We start from the raw sequence: 25,826 nt of genomic DNA on the forward strand, positions 1-25,826 counted from the left end.
GAGCTGCTTGTGGTGGTTCCACAGACAATTATCACCTGACTCTGCAGTTCCTTCGAGCTGATTTGTTTTGGTTTTACATTACTATTTTGGTTCTTTCTCACAGCTCTCATCAGCTCTGTTTCCAGCCGCTGCAGGCAGTGGTTTTCAGCGGGAAAAGCTCTGGCAAAGTCAGCACAGATTGGCAGACACACACGCATATGCACACGTACCGTGGCTGGTGAATAAAGTGGAGCCTTCATTAGCTAAAGAGACAAATATTTCCTCAGGGGTTTGTGGAGATTTGGTTTACCTTTAAGCGTTGGACTAATCCCACAGGAGGTTTACCAGACTGCTTGTGCTGGGGTATAATATGTAGAGTACATAGCAGAAAGGGTCTAAAGTTAGGAATAAATTGTGAACTTTCACACATAATCAGTCCTAATTCACAACTTCATCCCATTTTCTACCCTTGTGTGTTATTTCAAACTCCAGGCAGCTTTTAGTGGAGGATGTGGTGAAGGTAACGCTTAGAGTCTTGGGCACTGTCCTGCCTGGCCGAACCCAACCTCCATGACGAAGGTTTGAAGGGATTTTGGTTTTCTGGGATATCTTCCTCAGCATCCAACAGGAATTTGTCCGGACTTGGTGCCAAGGCAGTCTCTTCATCCTCGACAGAGCAGTCTGATAACAGCTCCTCAGGCCTGGAACACAGAGAGGTCATTCTGGTATACTTTGAGCATATTAGACTACCTATCAATAGGCTCACTTTGCCACATAAAATGCTGTTGTGTCAACTTGTTAATTATTGAGGTTAAAACACAGAATGATTCCAAAAAACATCAGCGATAAAGCTCACATGAAATGTGCTCTGCTACTCAACAGACCTAGAAATGACATTGTTAAGATGCTGTTTCCACAATCGGCATGAACTTTACTCAGTCAGTTATGGCTGTCCTGAGGAATACATGAGTAGATTACTCGTGCCTCTACCTCCAGCAAGCTTGGGCTGTAAATGGTTACAGCTTTAACAAGGTACTGCTACTCCAGCATGGCAGACTTGGATGATTTCTTTCTGTAACATAGGAATGACCATTCACCCACTGAACATATGGTGTAGTGTAACATTCCTAATAACACTTGGGCCACTTTAGCACATTGAAAACTCTACCAAAAGGTTTATTCCTATAGTTCAACTCAAAACATTATGCATATAAATCAAGTTAGGTGATATCAACAGAAACAAGTGTGACTCTGCAGCAGGTATAATATTCACTGTGTTCAGAGTATCAGGATTTTAATATTTGCTAGTTAGCATTTAACACAAAAAGAATGTCTTTAGCATTGAAGGTATAAGATTGTCCACAATTAAAATTTTGAGCTGATGATGAAAAACTTACGGTGTCAACAAAGCTCTTCCTAAGCAGCAAATGAATATCTGAACCACATTTAATGGCGACCTGTCCGATCGGGTTGAGACATATCACAAAACCAAATGTGAAAAATCAAAGGATCACAAAAGCAATCTGGATCAGGGCCATGAACGGAAACAATTATTGGCATCTAATAGATGTTAAGTTATTCCACTCTGGATCAAAGTGGTGGACTGACCGAACCAGCAAGGCCAGCGTTGCCACTTTTAGAGGCACATGACTAAAAAATGTTGCCGTACACCATTTTGTTATTACTACACCACTCTGCAGACTCACACCACCATTTTACCATTCTGAGGCATTTCATTACTCCTCCAACAAATCTAATTTCATCTCAGTGAGGAATGCTGAGAGAGAGAGAGAGAAAGAGAGAGAGAGAATGAGTGTGTGTGTGTGTGTGTGTGTGTGTGTGTGTGTGTGTGTGTGTGTGTGTATTGGTATGCAGAGAGAGGAAGACATGCTCTTGTGAGGTCATGCTGAGTTAGTTAGGCACATGACACCTACACAGGGTATTTTATCATGCAGAGGGAGTCTGGATTTAAATTAGCCACGGCCTTGAACTTAAAGAAGGTCAAGTAATACAGTATATTTCATTATTAATGAGTAAAAGGAGATCAGAGATCTACTTCACCACTCAAAACAAAGTATCAAGACCGTTTCTCCCTTCATTTATTATTTAACTCCTCGTCCACACATCACTTTTCACATGCTTTCTTTACTTTTTTTCAGGCCTCTTGCCATTTCACACTGACCTGACATATCCTGAGGCTCTAGGCTGCTTTTGGTCTCTGTGTCCTTCCACTCTGATGCCGGCTCTATTCCTTGTTCGGACTCTGAGCCCCACCAAGGCCCTGGCGAGTCCTGCCTCGTCCTCTCTCTCGTCCCTCTCCCTCCTCTCCTCTGCTCCCTCTATATCTGCATCGACTCCACGCCACACCAGCTTCGCCCGCTGCTTAGCATCTCTGTCTCCTGCTGTTCTGAACAGCCTGCGCAGTTGATGCACGTTGACCCCCGAAAAGATATTGGAGCATCCAAGCTTCCTGCTGGGTCGAATGGAATTATTCCACTGGACAGGCAGACCATCGTCAGTGAACGCTGGGGCCTCTGCCATGTTGCGAGAGCTTCCAGGTGATGAGATAAGGAACAGGAGGATAATTTCAGGGGAGAAGATGAGGAGGGGGACAGACAGGTAAGCTGGGAAGGGGAGAGAAAGGAAAGAGACCAAAGTGGTCAAACTGAAGAGATCACAGTACAAGCCAAGTTCAAGTCACAATTCCATGGATGCAGCCAAAAACCTGGTTACCTTTGCTCACCTCTCCTGTGTGACTTATCTAATTATGCATGGGTCTTCATTGTAGAGGGAGAAGTGACACACATGCACAGACCCACTGTCAAACAGCGCCAAATGAATTTATCACTTTTTCTTCATTCATCCTACTCTACATTAATTATTAGGGCCTAAATTGGACCATTGAGCAGAGAAAACTTTGTTCAAAGATGAAAGACATTGAATGTCATAGTAAACCAGAGAATATTCACATCTGAGAAGCTGAAACCATGAGATTTTTTGCACTTTTGCTCTGATAATGACTTTGGGCTAAAACTAAGCAAAGTTTTCAGAGGTTAACTGATGGAAAATCTAGGCAAATAAAATCCTACTATAAGCTAAACAAAGAAATTCTGTCCTAGAGACAGGACAGAATTGCTATGCAAAGATAGGAAATGAAATAGAAACCAGACTGTTGCCTTGATCTGTTAATTCAATTCCTATTACTACAAGAAAAAGTGAGTTTTTATGTCATATTGGAGGAACTGATATCCTGACTGATATTGTTCATGCTTACTATAACAAATGTCCTATCTCACACTTTTAAAGAAAGTAAAAATCCTGGATCCATCCCCTGATTGGGATTAACAAACATTTAATGAGTTCCTCGCTGACCCTTACCACATGCTTCTGCCAAGTTTCATGCAAATCCATTGAGTAGTTTTTGTGTTATCTCGCTTGTAGACAAACACATGAACCAACCAACAAACCGATAGACAGGAGTGAAAATATAACCTCCTTAAAATGAAAATGATTTATAATACAATCTATGCTGAGAGTGCTTACCTTTCCCTATGTAGTTTGAGTGAAACCGACTCCAACAATGCAGTACAGGCACAGACCTTATTACTGCAGCAGCACGCAGACTGTAACCTTCATAGCCGCTAATGCTTAGCCGACCCACTTCCGACTGGTCTACTAGTGGCCTGTGGAGCCACGTGAGGACGTAAGGGAATCATCAAAGAGTAATCCATTAATGATATCAGCGTCCAGGTGCTCACAACTAAGAGCCAGTCTGCAAGTAAAAAGACAGACAAACAAACTGAATACACAATCAAACCCACAACATGCGGCCTTAAGAAAGACAGGAGGCCTTTACAGGCCCCTGCATATTTAAAACAGGAGAACACTTACTATAGTTTCAAGCTGCAAAGGGGGCCACAAACAATGGGTGACCCCAATGTTTTGTACGTAAAACAGGTGCTGCATAGTAACTCCTTACTCTATGTCAAATACATTTTGTTGTGTTAAAAATGCAAAACATTACAATAACCTCAGAAATGAAGTTTAATACATTTATGATTGTACTTATTTACTTTCCACCATTGATAAATAAGTGTTGTTGTGTGTTCGTGTTGCTGCATTAACACTGGCTTCTATTTTCTTGCACCAGCTGTAATTTTACAACACACCATGTGCGTGACTCTGTGTCAGTGGATATGGGGAATGATTCAATTAGAGTATATGTAGAGCTCTCTCACTGTAAACAGGCCACTTGGCCATTAGGTTAGTTAAGTTGAGGTATAACTAAAACACTGGATTGCAGCTTAAGTCTTCTGCTATCCCGTGAATGTTGGACTTCATTCCCTCACATCCCATGTTGACATGCTATTTTTAGATTTCTGTTTGACTAAGTTGCCCTGTCGTCTCTTGGTTGTTGGTATGAACATATACATGATATTTGGATTTTTTGGTGTAACAGCTGGTCACCTAGTGATTCCATTTCCTTACCATCTGTCCCATGTAGTGTTATTAGATCTGCAGCCTAAAAGCCTGGCGTTGCATTTATACATAGACTGTGAATGATGGATTAAAAGCCAAAGCAATTATAGCTTTATATAGGAAGATTATATTTATATAGAATCCTTCAAATGTTTCTAAAATGACCAGCATATAATTTTTTTTTTTTTATATAATTTATTTATAGCTCTCTCTGTGCTCTTGAAAGCAATGACTGACTTACACTGTACAGTCCATGACATTGTGGATATGAGCTTGACTGATACACAATAACACAATGTTAAGCTTCTATGGATATCATTGTCTAACTCTGTGATGTGGAAAGCAGCTTTTGCAAACTACAGAAATAACCAGCTATCTCCATGTTCTACTCTTGCACCAGAGTCATGGTCCATAGACCTACTACTGGTCAGCATCCCTGAGGATCTACCACTGTCATATTCATAAAACAATAAAGTACTAAATTAGAAGTACCACAATGCAGCTATGCCTCTGTCAATCAGTGCAGTTTCAGTCCATCTAGGTGTTCCTGGTATATTGCATTCACAGTAATATGAAGTCACGTGACCTTCAACCTTTGACCACTGAAATCTAATCAGTTACTTTTTGAGTCCAAATGACAACTGGGGAAAATTTGAAGAAATTCCCTGAAGACCGACTTGAGATATCATGTTCAAGAGAAAAACAATTTGTTTTGTGAGGCCACTGTGACCTTTAACTTTGAAGTTTGACCAACCAAATCTGATCAGTTAATCCATGAGGGAATATTTGTGCCAAATTTTAAAGGATTCACTCAAGGTCTTAAGATAACATGTTCACGAGGCAAAAGAAATGGTTTGTGAGGTCATCTTTGAGTCCAACTGAACAATTCTACTAAAGTTGAAGAAATTCCCACAAGGGTTTTTTGAGATTCCATGTTCACAGAAATGGGACGAACGAACTCGCTGTTGCTGACATGGAGGCACCCATCAACCTAAATTTGCCCAAACTATAAATGCCACATTGCATCCAGATTTAAATGAAGTGGATGACCATGTGTCATGGAGAGTGAGAAGGATAGTCACACAAAACCTCAGACACGCACGATACATAGTTTGTTTCCATTGCACTTGTGTTGTGACGTTTGTAAACGATCCCATTCTTTTCAACGGCTCTTTGATATGAACTAAGGGAGCCGAGTCGTACTTGTCTGAGAGCCGTTCTTTTTATCAGTGCGCCCACATTTCATTCACCGCCTGCCCTATATAAATAAAATCCACACCAGTGACATGAACAGTGAGAACATTCCCCTCTACGAGAAGGACAAGGGGGAACTTCTCACCCTTCATGCACTACATTGATATCAATGTAAGCCTTTGTCCAATAATAATGCCCCATTGTTTCCCTCAGAATTGTTTAATGTTTATTTGAAGCCATTTAACATAACCAGCAAGTGGTTGTAATCAATTTTAAACCCAAGACGGTCTTTAAATTTGAGAAATTGAACTTTCCCTCAGGCTATGCGCCAGTGTTGTGTAGGTGCCTGCTATAAGGAAATTTACAAATAACCTTAAACTGTTAGCAACAGTGATAGCTAGTTATCTGGCTGACATTAGTCTCCTTAATTCAGTTTGAATACTGCTGAAGCGCACGCTCCCTCTTCGTGTCTGCTCTTTGAGTACGTGTGGCTCAACACATTTCATACATTCAATGTAAAGTAAATTCACTGACAACCCAGGGGGATATGGCGTCACCTTGGGTATTGTTTACAATGCAGATTATTGACATTAGGTCTGGAAATACCAGTAATTTAGTGCTGCTAAACCACACATGCAAGAAGAAATTATAACGGTGGAACACCTAGTTTTAATCTGTTCCAAATCGATAAATCATCATCATCTTAGTGGTAATTTTGCAGATAAACTGGGTAACCCCCGTCCCCTTATAAAAGAATAAAGAGAGATCCATCCATAAGATCCGGTCCCCTTCAAAGAGCCATGATTCCCAACACTCCATTGCACCTGAAGGCCACCTAATTGAAAGCATATGAGTGGGCAGGTGTGTGGTGTTTAAGGCCTCCCCTCCAGCAGCCTGCAGCTCACTGGTGTTGTGTCAGAGGACCCAGGAGGTTTTCTACTGAAGATGTGTGGGCTGCTCACCGGACTGCTTAGGCCTCGACTGGCTTCTCTCCCGAGGGCACGAGTCATGATTCAACAAAAGGCAACTTACATCCACGGCAAGCCGCCTAAAAATAAAGTCGGTGCACTGGTAAGCTTATAAAATCTGAAACTTTTGGTTTTCTAAGACATTTCTTAATATGTACATTTTAAACTCAACTTATTTTTAAAAGTTTAGTGCTGAAGTTTCTACCATGACTGTCCCTCAGGAGACTGTGTTCGTGCTGACTGTGATGACTCTGACATTGATGGTGCCCTCTGGTTGGGTACTGGCGAACCTGGAGGACTACAAAACCCGGAAGTGACGAATGCGGCCTTTGAAAGCATCGTCTTCACCTGTGAAAGCCACGTGTTTGCTGTCATGTGTCATTTGAACCTTGTGTGTGAGTCTCGGGGACGTGATGTTAATACAATAAAATCAAGTTTCTCAATTTAACTCGTCTTTTTAAAAAAATCAAATGCTGCAGTTCTCCCTGCGGACCAGTAGGTGTCGGAAGCTGTAGGCGGAAGTGAAACCTTGATCTGTGTGTGAGCTGAACTCGCTGCAGCGTCTCTTCAGAATAGTCACAACAGAGACTATCTGTAGAGCTTCATCAGCCCGGGACTGTGTTTTCTGGGTCCAGCTAATGTGTCTTTCGAATGCACCATGAAGCCGCAGCTGACCGGGACGAAGACACGCTCCCCCGCCACACAAGCGGCCGCAGATGAGGCTGCTCTGTCCCTGGAAGAGGAGCTGGTCGCGGCCATACACGCAGCTTTCGAGGTGGCCGTGCAGATCGCAGTCAGCGAGGTGAAGAAGCTGCTGGGTCAGACGACGGGCGACACGTACGAGGACGTGCGACGGGAGAACGAGTCCCTCAGGCGGAGGCTGCAGAGAGCTGAAGCCATGTTGGAGCCCGCGTGCGTCCTGGAGAGGAGTGGAGTCCCTGTCCCGTGGACTGATCACCCGTCTCCAGCTAAATTCAGTCCCGCAGCGGTCGGTGTGCACAGTTGTAGAGGGATCACAGGTGAGGCTCCCCCTGCCTGTCACGGCTGTGCACAGCAGCCTGAGAGCAGACACGAGGAGAAGATATCAGCTGATGTGAGGCTGCAGCTCGTCAGTCACGCAGCTTCAGAGCCAGAGGAAGAACTTAGTAATGCATGTACCAGTGGTATGTATACATAGTTTAAAAACTTTCTTCATAGTGGGTTTACTTGCATAATAAAACAAGACATTCAAAATCAGGTATTCAAGTAAATCAGCTAAAGGGACATTCGACAAGTGAATGACAAGATAGGTGAATAATAATAAACCTTTTATGTAGCAACTTTCAAATCACTGTTACAAGGTGCTATGCATGTTTAAGTTGAAAGTTGAAGGCAAACTATAAGAAGCAATTTATAGATCACACAGCAATAGAGCACAGGTACAGAAATAAAACAAATATTAAAAATGAGAAAAGAGTAAAAAAATAAGATAAAACATAAAATGGTAAGAATACAACTAGGAAAGCAGACCAACAACAACACAGCAAAGTTCCATATTTTGACAAACCTCTGACCGTTGCCAGATAGTATTTATTGTTTGTGCATTATTGTTTTCTTGGATATGACTCGTGTTTGATAATTTCCCCAATATGCGATAATTTTAATTGCATCAACATTTCACATATGGCTACACTGATATCCTGTGATCTTTTTGTTTTTACAGAAGTCACTCAAGCAATTTCCCATGTAAGTGTGGTGAAGGCAGAAGGCGTCAAGCAGCCCTGTCAGGAGACGACTGCTCACCATGTGGCTCCACTCCCCAGCAGTGATGCAATGTCCCCTTTAGACCAGATTACAGTAAAGCAGGAGAAACCTGAAGAAGAAGAAGAGGAGGAGGATAGAGATAGTTTAGTTTGCTGTTTAGACTCGATCAAAGTGGAGGATTTTAGCCTGGAGTCTGTGTCCGAGTGGGAACAAGATATGCTGGATACTCCGAGCCAAGACCTGAACCCCCAGCCGTCCTGCACCAGGACTCAGGGTAAGAGTGAACTCAGCGAGAGCCTGAAACAATCGCACAATGTATGTCTACAGCAACAAAACAAATCAGTAATTCATCAGACTGAAACCAGTCTATTTGAAACAGCATTTGGAAACAGGTCACCACAATGATACAGATGATAACACAGTTCTGTAACTGGACTAACACTACTAACAGTAGAGCTTATACTGTACCTCTGCCAAGGACCAACAGTCTCCTAAGAGTCAATCAAGCTGCATCAAACTTCACACACATTGATATCAGGTTCCTAAATGTGCCCAATTCTTTTCATCAAGATCCACATATTATTCTCTGGGAACCCATATCGCAACCTTCCACCAAGTTTGGTGATAATCTGTTTATTAGTTTTTGTGTAATCTTGCTTACAAACAGAAACCACCAGACAGGGGTGAAAATATAAGTTCCATGGTGGAATTAGTTATTTCAGTAACACAGCTTCAACAGCTCATCTCAATAATAAGAAAACCTTTTATGGAAGATAGAGATTTTGTTTGAGACGTCACATGGCTGAAAATCTCTGATTCTAGACTATCGCTGTTGTGCATACGGTGAATTTGTCTAAATGCCCATTAAGGAGTTCCTACTCATAGACTTTGTAGTTCTTGTTTTTTTACATTGCATCATATATTTGTGCTGTTCATATATTGCATGCGTTACATTCAGATCCTGGTGCTAGTGTCTGGCATCTGGACTTCCATTATGGCTACTACATAACAATGTTTTCTCAGCATTTTTTAATCCTGTCAGACCACCAAATCATTACAATGGGCCCCTATGCTCACATAGAGATTTGCTGTGTATGCTTATGGCTGCTTTAAGCCTGTATGTTGATAGAAATAATATGCAACTAAAAAGCTTGATACAAAAATTCATTTTTTTGAAAGGCATTAAGGTGAAAACAAAATTTAAATTTCCTACAGTTTTAAAATGCTTTTTGTTTTTGTTTTTTTTACAGCTCATCCTCCAAACATGACCCCAGGCCTTCCACCGCCCACAGATCTTCCCTCCCTCTCTTCTGAGTTTCCCATCTTCCAGCTGGAAGAACCGGCTCCGATCCCAGAGCTTCGTCCACAGACTTATGGAGTCCACGTGAGGACCACCCACACCATCGGCAACATGTACTCCTGCAAGCTCTGCGGCCAGACCTTCCACTTGCCCAGCTTGCTGCGGCGGCACTCTGGCCAGTGCCAGCAGAAGCACCAGCAGCGTTGTCCGCCGCCCACAGCTGGAAGGAAGAGGAGCAGACTGCAGCTTTACCCTCCGGGCTGCAGCCCCTTCCGCTGCACAGAGTGCAACCGAGACTTCAACCGCCTGGAGAACCTCAAGACCCACCTCCGCATACACACAGGAGAGAGACCATACACCTGCTCCGTGTGCTCCAAGTGCTTCCGTCACTCTGGTGCATTAACCAGGCACTTCCGTATCCACACTGGAGAGAAGCCGTACGTCTGCGGACAGTGTGGGAAGTCGTTCAGAAACTGCGGGGGACTTAAATTCCACCAGCGTGCACACAACAAGCAGCTACAGTGAAGAGGGACTAAATGGTATCAAGGTCTTCAGGACCAACCTATTTATGTGTGATACAAACAGCAGATTTTCTTTTTGTGTGCGATCATTTTATGTTTTAAAATCTATTTTCACAGGTTCCTGACACTGATGGAAATTCCTGGGCAGACATGATATATCCCTCACACACATAGTAGCCTATAAGAGCATTGAGAATTTAATGCTATAAACAGACAAAAATGAGCAAAGTGCCAACAACAGTCCCACTCTTTCATTAAGTCTATCAACATGTCAGTGCTACATCAGAGTGACTGATGACCGCTCCTAACAGGGTCTTTCCTGTTCTGTCCCACTTTTTCTGCCCCGTCTCCCCTTTGACATTACAGCTATTTAACGGCTCTCACCCAGAAAGCAGCATCGCAGCAAATTATTATTGATCTGCTTCATTTCAGTGGTGATGTTCTGTGATTTAGTGTCCTCTTGGTAGAAAAGGACAAAGTCTCTTGTTCGGCTATTTAGCTGCGTACTGTCCACATTAATCATTTATTGATAATATGTGGAAGCTTTTAATGCATTTTTCCGGCCAATCTTGTTTTTCTAATCATTTATTTATGTGCATAATTTATACAAACCAGCATCTAATTTTGACATTATACAGAAAATTGGCCAGAAAGCGAACAAAGGATGTATCTTTTGTTGTATTGCACCACTGTAGATATATATATGAGAGTGGAAGCCTTTTTAATATTTGATTTAGTTAGATGTGGGAATTTAACTATATTTACTAAAGTCACTGACACCAGATCAACCTGTTCTCTGCAGAATCAGTCCACCTCAAGGTGTCAGTTGTTCCATGTGTACCAAGTGTTCAGAGTCAGATATATGTATTCATTTGCTTTTATGTAATGTCTCATTGTTCCTATCTGTAAGTACTGCGTTTACATGATGCTGTCTGCTTATTGCTTTTATCAGTGTGAATGCATTTTTCCATTTACGCCTGAAGATCCTGGGTCTGCTTCGTCTGTCAAAACATTTTGTAAACCCTGTTTTAAAAAGGTTATTAGTTTAAACAGCAACAGTATTTGAAAAAACTTAATTTTGAAAAGAACTGCCTGGTACAGATTTGTAAAGAGAATGAAAACGTGATGATCTGCCATTTCAGAGGACATCTCACGAAACAGTAAAGATGCCAAGGGCACATTCAGATAACCTATAAAGGGCAACAAAGACCATATCATACATAGACTATTCAGGTTTAGAATGTATTTTACACCCCATTAGTCTCATTACCAATAAACAATCACTGATCCTTGCAAAATATTTCTTCAACACAAAATGAGAAACTGTCACAGGAAATTTAAATTTTTTGGGCTCAATATGTTACAGTTGTAGCTAACAAGACATCACATCCGTTATAAACAATGGGTCCAGAAATCTGCACTTTCTCCTGTCTTCACAATAACCAGTTTGATGTACAGCGAAATATTAAGTTAACTGCTTACAGCTTAATTTAATCATCCTAGTGTCCCAGTGGATAGTCACGTCCCATCAAACCCTGCCTCTGCTGAGTCAGTAATTTGATTAGTTGTAATAAGGAAATAAAGGGTGTGTGTGTGTGTGTGTGATGGTATGCAGAGAGAGGAAGACACAGTCATGCTGAGTTAGTGAGGCACATGACAATATACACAGAGCATTTTATTATGCAGAGGGAGTCTGCATTCAAATCAGCCACAGCCTTAGATTTAAATAAGTTTACACATCACTTTTCACATGCTATTCAGTCCACTTTATTCCTTGTTCGGACTCTGAGCCCCACCGAGGCCTGAGTGAGTCCTGCCTCCTTCCTCTCACTTTCCAGAGTAGTTTGAATTAGAGAAATGTCTTCCTCACTGAAGCAGATGTCAAACGGCAGCTCATCAGGCTTCCGTAGTTTGCCGCTGTTATCAATGGCTGCAAAGGCATCTGGCCATAGTGGTTGCTATGGGAACCAAAGGTTCACGATTGAAATACTGATGTAGTGATAAAAAATAGAAAAATACACAAGTAACAGTGAAAACAATAGAGACATGTTTTGAATTCTATACGTACCCTCTTTCTCTGAAGTGAAGCGACACACACTCCACCTCTCCTAACTGAGAGAAGCGCTCTCTCAGTTCTTCTTGTGTCATCGACCTGCGGATACGGCCGACGTACACCACCCTGCACTCGTCCTGTTGGAGAGTTTTACAATCACTCACCATTCATTGCTTATCTAGGTAAAAACAACACTAAGTGTAATATTTTACTGTAAGTTTCTTTATCATCTGGATGACACCACACAAGCAGTATTGAGGCATTGTTTTTATATACGTTTGAAGAAGTTGTCACCATTTACTTTAATTGTATTTAATTTGGCTGCATCCTCTTCAGGGACTCTGGGCTCTATGGACAGATATGCGTTTTGTGGTTAAGCAACGTTTTCTATGTGATCTCAAATTACGTGACAGTGATTTTCAGTTAATAGAACTCTATTGTTTACAGCAACACACACGTGGTGTCCACAGCTGCTGCGCCCACACCACGCTACACAGAGTGCTGCTACCGGTGTACCCTAAATAATCTTACCCCCATTACATATGCTTGTATTGTACAAATAGTTTGAGATGTGAACTCAATACATTGAGTGGATAACCCAAACCCATTCAAATAATGCACAAAGATCTTACATTAAATTAAATGTGCATTTTTCAAAAAAAACTTCAAAGATTCATGAGGGATGACATGATATTTTGTAACTGACCTAACAACAAAGGATCAAAGCCTAACAACAAAGGATCGAAGGCAAATACCTAAAAGTGTTGGTTGTCACGGGCAATCAGCCAAATATACAAGAAGACAACACATATCAGTCACTCTTGTTGGAAGCATACACAAGTCCAAGAGACGAGCACCTACAAGCTTTGGATTGATATTCGTGATTTAAACTTCATTTCACTGTGTGTGCTGACTTCTCCAAGATGAATCGTCTCTGTGATAAGTTCCTCAGGAAACATCAAGGTGAGTAAATTCAGGCAAAAACCTGCTTTCACCAATGTTATTGATCAGATAAAATGGCCATTGTTTCAGTTTGTAGCTCAATCCCAACAAACTGATGATAGTGACTTTCTCATTTGCAGGTGAACCCTGTGAGGAGGTTGGCAGGTTGAGAGGAAGGAAAAGGAAAGAAAGAGATGATGAAGAGGGAAAACCAGAAAAGAGGAAGAGACGACGTGTCCTTGACTCGAATGAACACGACTCAGCGAAGGCTGATATGATTCGAATAAGCAGGAAGAGAAACTTCTCTGCTGATGGCGGGGAAGTGAGAGAGAAAAAGAGGAGGGTTGTTGAGATGAAGACCCTGGATGCCTCAGGAGACAACCCAATAGGTGAGTAGGAAGTGATTAATAGATTAATGAGTCACATTAGGTCACGTGTATTTAATGTTGCTCACAACTGTAGTTAAACAAAATATTTGTGTCTGTGTAGTTGACCTTGAGGCCAAATACTTTGTGCTGGGTCAGCTTGGTGGAGGAGGCTGTGGATCAGTGTTCGCTGGCTTCCGCAGAGAAGATCTTGTTCCGGTAAGTAACACACATACACATACATATATACACACAGACACATACACACACACAATACGGCCAGAAAGTGATAACCAAACTTGTGTTGTTGTCTTGTAGGTGGCGATCAAGCACATACCGAAGGAAAATCTTTACTGCAAACAAGTGGTAAGTGACCAACACCGACTACTCCACCGTGGCTATCACCTCACTCACTTTCTGAATGTATTATGGATGAACTGTTGCTTTTGTTGTGACTCTTCAGTGCCTGAATGGAAAGAAGTTCCCTACAGAGGTGGCCATAATGCTGAAACTGACAGCAAAGAAAAATGACTCTGTGGGGACATCAGCACCAGTATCAATACTGGACTGGTATGACCTGGGCCATGAGTTGATCGTGGTGATGGAGAGACCTGTCCCTGCCATTGACCTCTCCACATATATAAAGCTCAAAAGAGGCTCTCTACAGGAGGGGGATGCCAAGGTAAGCTGCAGGAGGATCCTATTCACTGTGCATGAGCTGGTCAACAGGTTGATCTGTGTAACTCCCTTTCTCTCTCTCTATAATCCCCTCTGACTGACTTTATAAACTCATTACTTTTCAACATGGAGGAAAGTTCATATTGAGACAACTTCTACCATTGTTGCCTGTCACACGACTGAACTGCAGTTTACACTCCTGGTATTTAAAGTAGTGTCACCTTTTCAGTATCATGTATATAAGACGCAGTGGAAACATGCAGCCACACCCAGGACCAAGACCTTATAGTTGTTTCAAGATCACATTCGTGGAATCTCCAGGTTATGGAAACAGTTGTCTAGAGTCACAGCCATGAAAAATGTCAAACTGCTGTCCATCTCTGTCTCGCAGAACATAATGAAGCAGCTGGTGGACGCAGCCATTGGGCTGGAGAAGAACGGAGTCTTTCACCGGGACATCAAACCTGAAAATATCCTGATTGAGATTGGCCAAAGTGTCCCACGGGTTCGCGTCATTGATTTTGGGCTGAGCTGTCTCACGAAGAAAGGCTCATTTTACAGCGTATTCTTTGGTAAGATGCCTGGATTCTACTCTGATTACTTATTTGTGACTTTTACATAAAAACAAAGCTTCGCCTCCTCATCATCCTCCCTGTCTCATAATCATGTCTGTGTATTCCAGGCACGGAAAAGTACGCCCCTCCAGAGTATTGCAGCTCTTCTGTCTACAGGGCTGGTCCAAGCACAGTGTGGCAGCTTGGCACAGTCCTGTATGAGATGCTCCACAATCAGGGATTCATGACCAAACGCTTCCTCAGAAAACAATTGAAAATCAGCAGCGGACTGGGCAAAAGTAAGAAAACCACACATGTACACAAACCTGTCAGCAAACACACATCACACACTGCAACGGTCTTCTTCATCTTTCCTCTCTCTTTTTCACTCTAGACCTCAAGGATTTCCTCCAGCTGTGTTTGGAGAAGGAACCTAAGCTGCGTCCCACCCTGACAGAGCTGCAGCTTCACCCGTGGCTGAGGGAAACATCGCCTCCTAACCCTGACAAAAACACCTGATTTTAGCAGTGTAATGAATGTATAATATATATAATAGATCTGCTGCAGGAGACTGGTCAGAAAACCCCCTTGTGTCACTGACTTTCTGCCAAATGCTGAGATATGGTTTGCACTTTAACTAAATGCACAGTATGTACTTTGTTTTTCATTTTGATCATTAAAGAATCATTTTAACATCGTAATAATGTTGTTTGGTATCATATGTTTTCTTGACTGCCGTGTTTCTGGTTTGGATCAGAGTAGAGGCCTTTAAGCTGGGGCCCCCAAAGGTATTAACATCCATCCCGAGTGATTCAATCACAAGTGATCAGCACTAAGTTCAGATCTGAATGAGGATAATTGAATTTTAGTCTACTACACTCAGTTTCTGAAATTGACTCGATACTCACTGAAAATGAATTCAGATATTCTCTCTAAAGCACTGAGGCACTTAGACTACAACTGATGCTGTTGTATAAAGTACTGACTTGATTCTAACAAAACTTTAATATTATTCTATTAAGAGATCTGTATGAATACTTCTCATCCTTACAGTTTTTCTAAATTGCTAAATCACAATTGATGAAACTGGATCCACTTGATCTTCATCACAGCAGATTATTTTTCTTTTCTTTTTATATGGTTCTCACATTTTTCCAAACCGTTAACACAGAGAGACCCAATGCCCTTTTGATTTAAATGTGCTAAACAAAAGGAAAATATCTAAGGTACTTATATATATGATGCATAATTCACAAGTATGAATCTCCTGCGGATCCAGCCTCTAACAATCCTCGCTCCGATGTTATCAAATTTATTTTATTTTATTTTGTATTTATTTATTTCTGCAGCCGAGGACCATCCTGCTCTGTGATCGACTACCATAGACCCATTCGCCAGTTTGCATCGTCTTCTCTGCGATCAACGCTTCGGCCTGGATGAAAGGCGGAAGCGGACGTTCCCGGAACTACACGGAGCTAATAACAAAGCTAACAGCGATACGAAGTCGTGCACTCTCAAAGATAACTAAATAATAATAATAATAGTTTCTCCGCAGCCAACCCGACACTGCCGTGGACCGCCTCGCTTTGACCGGTTGGTGCTCATGCCGGAGTCCGGGCTGCTGTCATGTTGACCGGGCCGGGTCAGGCTCTTACTTCCTCCGGGCTGATGTCGGTGGGACTCGCTAGTTTCGCCTGAGCTCCTCCAGGCTGCTGCCTCACAAGCTGGATGTGGTTGGACTGTCAGCTCCGGGTTAGTTGTCTCCTTCAGGCCCGGCAGCTGATGTTAGATCAGTTTATCCACGGTGTCCTGTTGTCAGCTGGTCAAGTTAACTCCACTGTTACTGACAACACGTCACAGGCCACAGCAGCTGATCTATTGAGATGTGGCCGTTCACGGTCACGATGAATAGTTTGATTCCACACGTTGTTACAATAATAAGAGATGTAAACAATTACACACGCACATTAAGCTATGAGCACATGCACAGAGAGTACTGCTTAGATTACATGAAGTATGGAATCTAGACCCTGAATAACAAGCTACTCCAGTGATGCGTTCAGGTGCACCCACACTTTGTTTTACAGAAAACCTTCTCACACTTTCTCTTGATGACATAGACTACTCTTCTCATTGTATATGAAAGATTATCAGAGAACTAAAGCTGAAACTTGTATGAGGAACCCTCTGACCTGGTGCATCATTCAAAGTTTACATTAAAGGTTCTTTGTGTAGGATTTAGTGATATCTCGTGGTGAGGTTTCATGTTGCAGCTGAATACCCCTCACCTCACCCCTCCAAGCATGAAGGAGAACCTGTGGTGGCCTTCGATTATAATTAAAAACTGAAAAGGTGTGAAAAGTGTAATGGCGGCCTCCGTAGAGAGGACACGCTACCAACGTAAATATAAAGGGCTCATTTTAGGGTAATAAAAACAACAGTTCTCCCATTCGGGTGATGTCACACTGATGAAAACCTCATTAGGATGATTTTATATTTCATTTCTGCCAATAGATCCCTTGCATCTCCCTGCCTTCTGCACAGACAGTATTGATTTGTATGGCTCACGCCTTCCTGTCTGGTCTCTCTGGAACAGAACAGAATATACTGCAGAGTCTCAGTCTTTCACTGTCAATTCACCAGACACCACTATTTCTTGTGTTTAACTCTTCACAGAATGACAATGCACAGTAGCGGAACATCCCAGGACCCTTCACAGGGTACAGGCGAACGGGGAGAGCTGGTTCACACCCTGTCCAAAGAGTCTCCAGACGCCTCTGAGTTGGGGAGCCCTCGGTGTATACCACACTTTGACCTCCACAACATGGTGGTTTCCTATAAGAGAATCGCTCTGTTTTTAGAACCAGTTGCAGAAGCAATGGAGCTGAGCCGCTTCCTGCTCGGGTGTGTATCTGTTTGTTTGCAGCCTGTTTGAGCATCATGTGATTTAATTGCTTGTGTAATGAAGCAGTCATGTTTAAATTGGGAGTATTCAATATCGTCAGCTTTGTTTTCTTATGTTTTGAATCTCTCAGATGGAAGATGCCGGTGTGCTCTCTGCTCGTGTGTATATTTCTTAATGTCTTCTTCTGCACTGTTAATGAAGGTAAGATGAGGCAAGATGAGGCATAAGGAGATAATATTGACCAAACATTTGTGTCGTGCTTTAAAACACACTCTAATTTATTAACATACTGTTGTGTCTGCCTCTCTGGTGCCAGCGGGCTGGTTCTCAGTGGCTGTGGCGTTAGTGTTGGCGCCTGCTGCCCTGGGTTACCGGCAGGACAGGTGTGGGGGCAGAGCCTCTGAAGCTGAGCTCCAGAAGAGGAGCTATTACACTGTGCACCGCAGAGACCTGCAGACGGTGCATCTCACCAAACAGGAGGCCATGCTGGAAGTAAAAGACCTGTAAGACAGATTCTACACGATCAATCACTATTGATTCACCTGCTGATGATTTTCTCAATTTACTGATTAATATTTCTTTAAAATAAGTAGTTTGTGTCTTGTTTTACTCAGAAAATGACAAATCTGAAATCTATTTGGAAAAAATATTTGGAGTAAGCGCTGTCCATTCTTTCCTGTGTTGTTTCTCACATCCATGTCATAATTCATTTTGTAAACAAGTATTGGTTACACCAGGTTCTAATGCCTTAAACATAAAAGAAATAATTCATTATTGCTTTAAAAATTTTTACTAACTGATGGTTGAATGGATGTCCCTTTGGGACAAACTGCATTCATGACATGTTCATGTTTGGGTTAAAGTGTATCTTTGTCCTTGTAATCTTTGTGTGCTGGGTGTTTTCTGTCTTCACCAGGTTGAAGCATCTAGACGACATGTTGTCCTCTGCCTGTCAGTCAGCAGAAGCTATTGAAAAGGTCCTGCACTGGGATAATCACACCAAATCATCAAGGTCTGCATCTGCATACACAAGCAGACACACACACGCACACGCACACAAGCTCAGGAGGTAACTAGGGCCATCCACTGAGCAGAAGGTCGGTGGTTTGACCCCCAGCTCATTCAGTCTGCATTCTGAAGTTTCCTTGGGCAAGATACTGAACCTCAAATTGCCCCTGATGGCTGAATTGGTGTGTGATACTGCATACAGAATGAATGTTTGTGTGAATGGCTCAAAGCGACTTGACTGTGAAGCACTTTGAGTAGTTGATAAGATTAGAGAAAGCACTATCTAAATCCAGTACACAAATGGACAGTGTCACCTGTAGTTGAGTTAGTTGATCACTGATTAGTTAAGCGACGGTTATTAACAAATAGATAATTCTTTGTTTCTGTGTTGATTCATTTGCCAAATTTACTGTATTAACACCAGCTAATACTGGAAAGAAAGGGAAATGAAATATGCAATTTACAATTATTATTTATTTTATAAAATTGCAATTTATGGTAAAAATTTGGTGTCGGCATAATCAAATAGACACATGCAGTAATAATAATTATTAGTAATAATAGTAAGCTAATGTTACCTAACTGGGGTATGTTCTTTTATATAGTAATATCAGTGGATTATTTATGTTAGATACCTCATGTAAACAGCTGTGAAATACTCTGACCCAGGTCAGTTGTTACATCATTATAGCATTAAATGTAATGTAGTGGCTGATCAGTCACTCACATGGTTGGATGACTGTGACCTGACATTTGTATTATCTGCTTTCAGGTTCTATGGAGGGATGTTAATAGTGGTGTGTCTGCTCTACCTTGTTCCTGTGGGCTGGGTGCTGGCTGGGCTCAACAGCGCCATCTTCCTGTGCAACAGAGACTTCTTCAGAGGTCAGTTGATCCTGGCTGAAAGAAGCACTAACTGTTGCCTTTTTTTCACATATGAATTCCTGACAGTGTCCAGAGAATCAGATGTAGATTTCACACATTCAGCACACAAAAGGAGATAGTCCGCAGCATTCACACTTTCTGGAAGTGTTCCACTTGGGTTAAGTGAGAGCGGTGCCTGGGTGGAGCATATAGGAGGTTGGGTACAAACACCATCAACTCACTTGCTTGCTATGAATTTTACGGACAATGCTCTATTCGGCTCAATCAGCCGTAACGCAGACTTTGCACTAAAGAGCAGGCAAGGTTAAGTCTGTTTAATGTCTTCTGCAACTGATTCACACATATGCATTCACACATACTCTTCCTCTGGGTATTTTCTGGAAAGGTTTAGGGTTACGGTGCATGTGTGAAAGCAGAATTATTTAAGAAAGAAAAGCTAAAGTAAAGGGTTGTTTCTTCTGTGCTTCCAGTTTTGTTGGACCTCAGAAAGGGTTTCCACGTGGGCCAGACTAAGGCTTCAGAGCGTTTGTCTGAGGAACAGGAACAAAGAAATCTGCTTGACAGGACCCCCACACCGACTAGTCTGGAGGTGAGAGGAAGGAGAAAAGAGTATGAAGGGTTAAATACGGATTTCCTCAGTGGTTGTGATTTACATTAAAAACAACCATGACTGTAAGCTTCTTATCCGGTTTATCCCATGCTCTCAATGTATTTATCCAGTAATGTAACACAAAGCCGTGCATGGATTTTCTCCATCCATCGAGCCACTCCTTTCTGTTGTGATTTTATGTTCCAGCAATGGCGGGAGGACGGGCTCAAAATGAATAAAATGTTCTGTATTTGATAGAATCCTCCTGTTTACCTGAAAAGCTCAGATGCTCAGTCAGAACCTGGCCACTGTCCTAAGTGCTGATCCTGGGACTGTTTGTAGTACACTCTGCAGCTGAGTGTTTATGTGCTTGCGTGTGTGTTTGATGACAGGACCTGTCTCCTGGCAGTGTAGAGGAGGCTGAGGAAGCAGAACCCGATGATGAATTTAAAGATGCCATTGAGGTAAATACTTCTCTAAACCAATATGTCCACATTGCAATCACTCGTTTACTGGTGGCCTTATTCTTAAGAATAACACATCTGATGTGGGAATTTCAGATTATCAGGGCAACTGATATTTTTTGTTTGATTAATGATCATCCAAAAAGAATGTTGGATTAATAAGGTAAAATACACATATGTGTCTTTGCTTTCTTGCAGAGAATTCAATGGGAAGATTGGTTCCAATGTTATCCGACTGGAGCCAGCAGCTGATTAGCTTATCTTAGCATAAAGACTGGAAAAAACTAGCCTGGCTCGAATTAACACATCATATTATGTTTGTATAATCTCTGTCAAAAACACAGTTTTTCTGATTACAGGCAGTAATCAGAAAAACTATTTCTTGTGTACTTATTTTCTTCCATTCAACAAATAAGATAAGGGGTTTATTCATGTTGGACAGGCAGTTTTTCCCATTTCCAGTCTTTGTGCTTAGCTAGGCTAACAGTCTCCTGGCTCTAGCTTCACATTTAGTGAACAGACATGTGGTGTGGTGTTGATCATTTTTTTCTAATTCTCAACAAGAAAAAGCACATTTGAACTCTTCCTGAAAACGTGTCCCGTCTGCTAAACACCTGTAGTCTGTATTTCCCACTATATTATAAGATATCAAAAAAATTGTATTTTGTCTCTTCCTCCTATTTACAAATTTGAAACGTCATTGGAGCATGCATCACAAAAAAAAAATCATACCTCCTCTTTTTTTTTTTCATCTGCCTTCCTCTGAAATCAGGAACATTCGATTTCCCTGCAGGTGAGTGTCGCTCTCCTCTGTTTAGAAGAGGCCAGTGCACCTCCACTCAGTAACCTGTAGAACTTCTCGCCACATGAACTTCATGTGTCGTCCACTTGTTTGAGGTGGTTAAGTTCTTGCTTTACTCTGTTGAAGGGTTCGGTTTGTTCCTTTTATACTCGCACTGAATATCTGCATTTGTGAGTAACATTGTTCTCGTGTGTTGTTCTGCATCGTGATAAGGAAACCCCTTTGGTCTTAGTGGTAAGTGGATTACCCCAGTGCCTCCATCCATCCTTCCCTCAATGCCTTCATGTGTTTGCCCATTATTGTCGTCTGTCTCCAATAGTCCCATCATACAGGCTCCTTCATTTCTAGTCTGCATGACTGGCATTATTCATGAGACATTAGTGAAATCAGCTTTTCCTTCCAAAAGCCAGTTTTAGCTAGAATGTCCCTCAGTAGATCTCATACCTCCGCCAAGGCCCAACAGTATCAGTATCAGTTGCCTTAATATGCCAGATTGTTTTCATCAAGATCTTTGACTTACTCCCTGGGAAACTGGTGAAAATGTCAATTGTTAAAGGAAGTCATAAATATAAATCCCCTGATCTGCACCAAAATTTAATGGATCTTTCTTAGCTCCTGTCCCATGATTCCCCCAAATTTCTTGTAATCCTGCTGACAAAAAAAACAACCAACAAACGAACCAACTACAAACTGACAGGGGTGAAAAACATAACCTCCTTGGTGGAGGTAATAACTTGATTTGAAGTGTATGTGAAGGACACTCTGAATTCAATTCAGTGTTTTGCAAAGAGCCATATTCTTTGACCAATCACAACATGTGATACATTCAAGAGTTGGTGCATGAGGATTTATATATTTTCCATATTCTGAATAATTGTTGCCTTCATCTTTTTTGAATATCTACTGTTCAACAGGAGGTGGATGGATTTCCTTAGCAAGGAGAACAGTGTGTGTGTGCGTTGTGGAATGTCTTGCTTTTCATTTCCTTGCCCATGTTATCGGGTTAGAGCAGCCACACTGCCCGCATGAGACGTGCCTGAGCGGCGTTGCTCTTTTGAAGTTCAGGGTTAGGGTTAATATAAATATTTGCAACGCTTCCTGTAACTGTTTCAAAGTAAACGATTCTGTTGACTGAATCCATTCATTTGTTTTATTTGTTGTCAAATATTTGCAGGACAGGAAGATGCAAAGCTCCATAATGTACAGAACTTGCATTTAGTTGAGCATGTAGGCTGCTTTTATTCAAGGAAATGCTGTAGTCATACTAAAACCTCACGTAGCAGCTCCACATCAGGAACGCAGCTGATACGTAGCAGCTCTGCAGGAGTCACGCTCCCAGTGTGAACAACAGACGTGTGAGGAGAAGCAGATCAGCCACACAGCCGCCACGTGCTGCACACACACCACCAGTGGCCCGTTACCATCTTGTACCCATCAAGTCAGTGGTTTCTCCTTTAGTGGATTGGGCTGCACTAACCTGGTTTTCCAAGGCATTACCCTCAAGAAAGTTTGGAAATAGACCAGGTCTTTTTTGTGGAACATCTGGGCGGGTGTAGAGATATAAACAGCACTCATTATACATATTCAATATATAGTCTCAGCATTTTTTTCTTTCTGTAAATGCATGTATTTTCCATCTACGTCTTGTCATTGATCTGCTTGATTTATTTACCAAACATCTTTTTGTCGAACTTGCTGAAATGCTCAAAATCTCTTCCAGTTTTGCCGGACTGCCTGCTCTGTTTCCCGGCCAGGTTTCCACACTCTTAAAGACCAACTGTGATGATTGTTGCTTATACAGTACATAACTCCCCCTTTTCCTTCCTCCTTTCTCCCCCCCTCCTTTCTCTCTCTCTCGCTCAGGAGGATGACGAAGGGCCTCACGGGGTCCCAGAGTACGACACCATCTCTGAAAATGGCCTCTTGAGCCGCAACGAACCAATTCGCAGCAAGGTGTCCAAACTGACAGAGAAGCTGCGTAAACGCTACCCCACCAGCAGCACAGGTCAGTCTGCTCCCACTCATCCACTGGTTTCATTATACTTGTTGCCAATTTGGAAGTGTGCTTTACGTTATATTGATGTTGGTGGTAAGTTAAGTCAATGTTGCTGCTGTTACGTCAGTTGCACACCTTGGAGACCAGGAACAGTTTTTGGCCTTTTAATTGCAATAACGTCAAAAGCTGAACCTGAGGGTACGCTGAGGCTAAAGGTAGGTCTGACTGGCTCCTGGCTTGTATGGCAGGTCTATGTACTAGATTTCATTGTACTCTTTCTACTTGTTTTTCTTTGTCTCCAAAGGCAACTGTTCGAGTTGCAACGCTGTCTTCTCCGTGCTGAAGAAAAGGGTGAGTCTGAAAACTTGTGACCAGAATCTGGGATATATTTAGGCATCACATGATCATCGTGATTGATTTTGTCTTGACTTTTCTTCAACACATTCTTGTCTCTTGTTGCAGAGGAACTGCAGTAACTGTGGCAACAGCTTCTGTTCCCGATGCTGCTCTTTTAAAGTGCTGAGAGCTTGCATGGGGGCAACCGGTAAGGAGTGAAAAATAAAAGATACTGGATCATTCTACAACATTTTATTCTTACTCTGATTCAGATTGGCTCATCTGTGTTCTGACTGATGATTGTATTCTCTTACTGTTTCTTCTTCAGCTCCAGAGGCACAGAGAGAGACAGTGTTTGTCTGTGCTCCTTGTAATTCCTCTCTCATCAAGTTACAGTGACATGGCATCAGTTTATCTCCCGGTGGCCAGTTGAAGGTCCTTCACAAAGTTACTGTAGCCCTCACACACACCTTGGTGTTCATATTAAGACACTTAATGTCTGTTAAGATACCTCCTATGTTGGTCCTGCCTTTTCCAGTCAAATCCCTCCTCAGCTACTTATCATTATGGGACTTCTACTGTAACATGTTACATATTTCCTGTTTTCATCTCTCCATGAAGAACTGGACCTTATGAATCAATGAGAGTTAAGACAGGAAATAATAGTATAAACAAAAACCCAGGGCCGTGGTTTTCCCTTCGCTAGGCCGAGGGAAGTATAAAGCATGCAAGGTGTAGGCCCGGATTGTACTGGTGGTGTTGGGTGATAGTGGGAGGTTTGCTGGATGTCGGTGGTTTTGTTTTTACATACCTTTTCTTGCCACAAATTTGAATCCGCTTGAATGTGGATATCTTTAGCCCGGTTGGCTGTTCAACTGTAACATCCTGCCGAGAGAACTTCTCTGTACGAACAAGACTAAGCTGCCACTGGATATCCATGGGTTATATTTTAGATTGGTGATGAATATGATGTTGTGAGCTGGGCACTGCACAAAACAGAATTCTGTTTATTTGGATGAACAAAATAAGAAGCTCTACCTTCGGCTTCGCTCGCTGCGGCGTGCGCATGCCGGCAATTCAAAACCATTTTCCTCAAAGACTCGTTTGTTGTCCTCCAGTCCACTTCGACCTGTAGCTGGTCAGCATCTCTGTGTGATTATTTCTGGGTTTGTCCAACTTTTCCAGGCCAGTGATTTTGGTTGACTTCATGTTTTAATAATTGCATCTGCTCCTGCTGCAACCCACACTGCTCTACACGGCTCCTGTGGGTATGCATGTTATTTACCAGACCTCAAGTCCAGAGGTGAACCATGCTAATGAATCACGGTGAAGGTGGTTTGTGAATGAGGACAAGTTTGGTAGATGGCCGTATTCTACTTATTATGAACAAATTGATTCATTCTTCACCCGATTGTTGTTTATTCCTGTGTAGACATGTCAAACTGGCTTTTTCTTTTGGAGCATAGTGACAACCTAGAAAACTGTATCCCTGCAGCGCGAGCTTCTCCTTTTAACCGTATCAAAGTCAATCCAACTGGATTCAATTCATCTGAACAGACTGAGAAACCAACTGAAACCATCATCAGAGCCTCACACTCTTGCAAGCGGGACTTAAAAGAATCAATGTGGGGCATTGTAGCCCAAAAGCTCGGTCTTTGATGGCAAACCAGCAAAACGATGACAAAGTTGTTTTAACGATGATTCAGACAAGGATGATTGTAATTGTTTGCTTTGCTTTTATTGTGATCATATAAGCTGTTACTGTAAATTGTTCTTCTATATCTAATATATTTAAATTAAAACTCCACAAATGGGAAATTATTATTTGACCTAATGATGAATTCTGTATATATTGGCCCATATTTTATTGTTAAAACAAGCCATTATTGAAATAAACTCGATGATTTCATTAACTTAAAGTCCCAGTGGTAAGTGTTTTTTATTTAAAAGCAACTGAGTAACAGAAATAACTTTTTTGATTAAAGTATCAAGGTGTATCTGAGGAAATGTACATGTTCAAGTTTATATGTTTTGACGTCACTTAAATTTGTAGATAAAAAAAAAA

General features: G+C 41.9%; 4 protein-coding genes across 7 annotated transcripts; 3 read left to right on the top strand and 1 right to left on the bottom strand.

Annotated features, from left to right (window-relative positions):
- Positions 1–273: 273 nt before the first annotated feature.
- On the bottom strand, positions 274–4,110 carry avpi1 (arginine vasopressin induced 1). Of its 2 annotated transcripts, none has more exons than XM_034598008.1 (4): positions 3,871–4,110; positions 3,523–3,751; positions 2,162–2,530; positions 274–680 (listed from the first exon to the last, which is right to left on the bottom strand). In XM_034598008.1, the coding sequence occupies exons 3-4, from the start codon at positions 2,518–2,520 to the stop codon at positions 479–481; spliced, it is 561 nt and encodes a 186-aa protein (XP_034453899.1). In that variant the 5' UTR covers positions 2,521–2,530; positions 3,523–3,751; positions 3,871–4,110; the 3' UTR covers positions 274–478. The 2 variants fall into 2 exon arrangements, with proteins under 2 accessions (XP_034453899.1, XP_034453891.1); XM_034598000.1 differs by having other exon boundaries at positions 2,162–2,603.
- A 2,373-nt stretch (positions 4,111–6,483) lies between these two features.
- LOC117768866 (zinc finger and SCAN domain-containing protein 2-like) lies at positions 6,484–11,515 on the top strand. Its single transcript, XM_034597284.1, has 4 exons — positions 6,484–6,723; positions 6,842–7,783; positions 8,323–8,637; positions 9,614–11,515. The coding sequence occupies exons 2-4, from the start codon at positions 7,279–7,281 to the stop codon at positions 10,186–10,188; spliced, it is 1,395 nt and encodes a 464-aa protein (XP_034453175.1). The 5' UTR covers positions 6,484–6,723; positions 6,842–7,278; the 3' UTR covers positions 10,189–11,515.
- Positions 11,516–13,531: 2,016 nt separating this feature from the next.
- On the top strand, positions 13,532–15,897 carry LOC117771861 (serine/threonine-protein kinase pim-1-like). Its single transcript, XM_034602695.1, has 7 exons — positions 13,532–13,568; positions 13,669–13,763; positions 13,863–13,910; positions 14,008–14,226; positions 14,614–14,794; positions 14,905–15,075; positions 15,171–15,897. Exons 1-7 carry the CDS (start codon positions 13,532–13,534, stop codon positions 15,293–15,295), a joined length of 876 nt encoding a protein of 291 aa, XP_034458586.1. The 3' UTR covers positions 15,296–15,897.
- A 292-nt stretch (positions 15,898–16,189) lies between these two features.
- zfyve27 (zinc finger, FYVE domain containing 27) lies at positions 16,190–25,680 on the top strand. Of its 3 annotated transcripts, XM_034597398.1 has the most exons (14): positions 16,190–16,528; positions 17,453–17,680; positions 17,812–17,882; positions 17,998–18,184; positions 18,598–18,693; positions 19,462–19,574; positions 20,045–20,163; positions 20,556–20,627; positions 21,400–21,420; positions 21,643–21,663; positions 23,293–23,434; positions 23,730–23,776; positions 23,888–23,969; positions 24,090–25,680. In XM_034597398.1, exons 2-14 carry the CDS (start codon positions 17,454–17,456, stop codon positions 24,158–24,160), a joined length of 1,269 nt encoding a protein of 422 aa, XP_034453289.1. In that variant the 5' UTR covers positions 16,190–16,528; position 17,453; the 3' UTR covers positions 24,161–25,680. The 3 variants fall into 3 exon arrangements, with proteins under 3 accessions (XP_034453289.1, XP_034453298.1, XP_034453306.1); XM_034597407.1 differs by lacking the exon at positions 21,400–21,420; XM_034597415.1 differs by lacking the exons at positions 21,400–21,420; positions 21,643–21,663 and having other exon boundaries at positions 16,191–16,528.
- The last annotated feature ends 146 nt before the right edge of the window (positions 25,681–25,826 follow it).

This window comes from Hippoglossus hippoglossus, chromosome 1 (assembly GCF_009819705.1).
Source record: "Hippoglossus hippoglossus isolate fHipHip1 chromosome 1, fHipHip1.pri, whole genome shotgun sequence".
NCBI classification, from domain to species: Eukaryota; Metazoa; Chordata; class Actinopteri; order Pleuronectiformes; family Pleuronectidae; genus Hippoglossus; species Hippoglossus hippoglossus.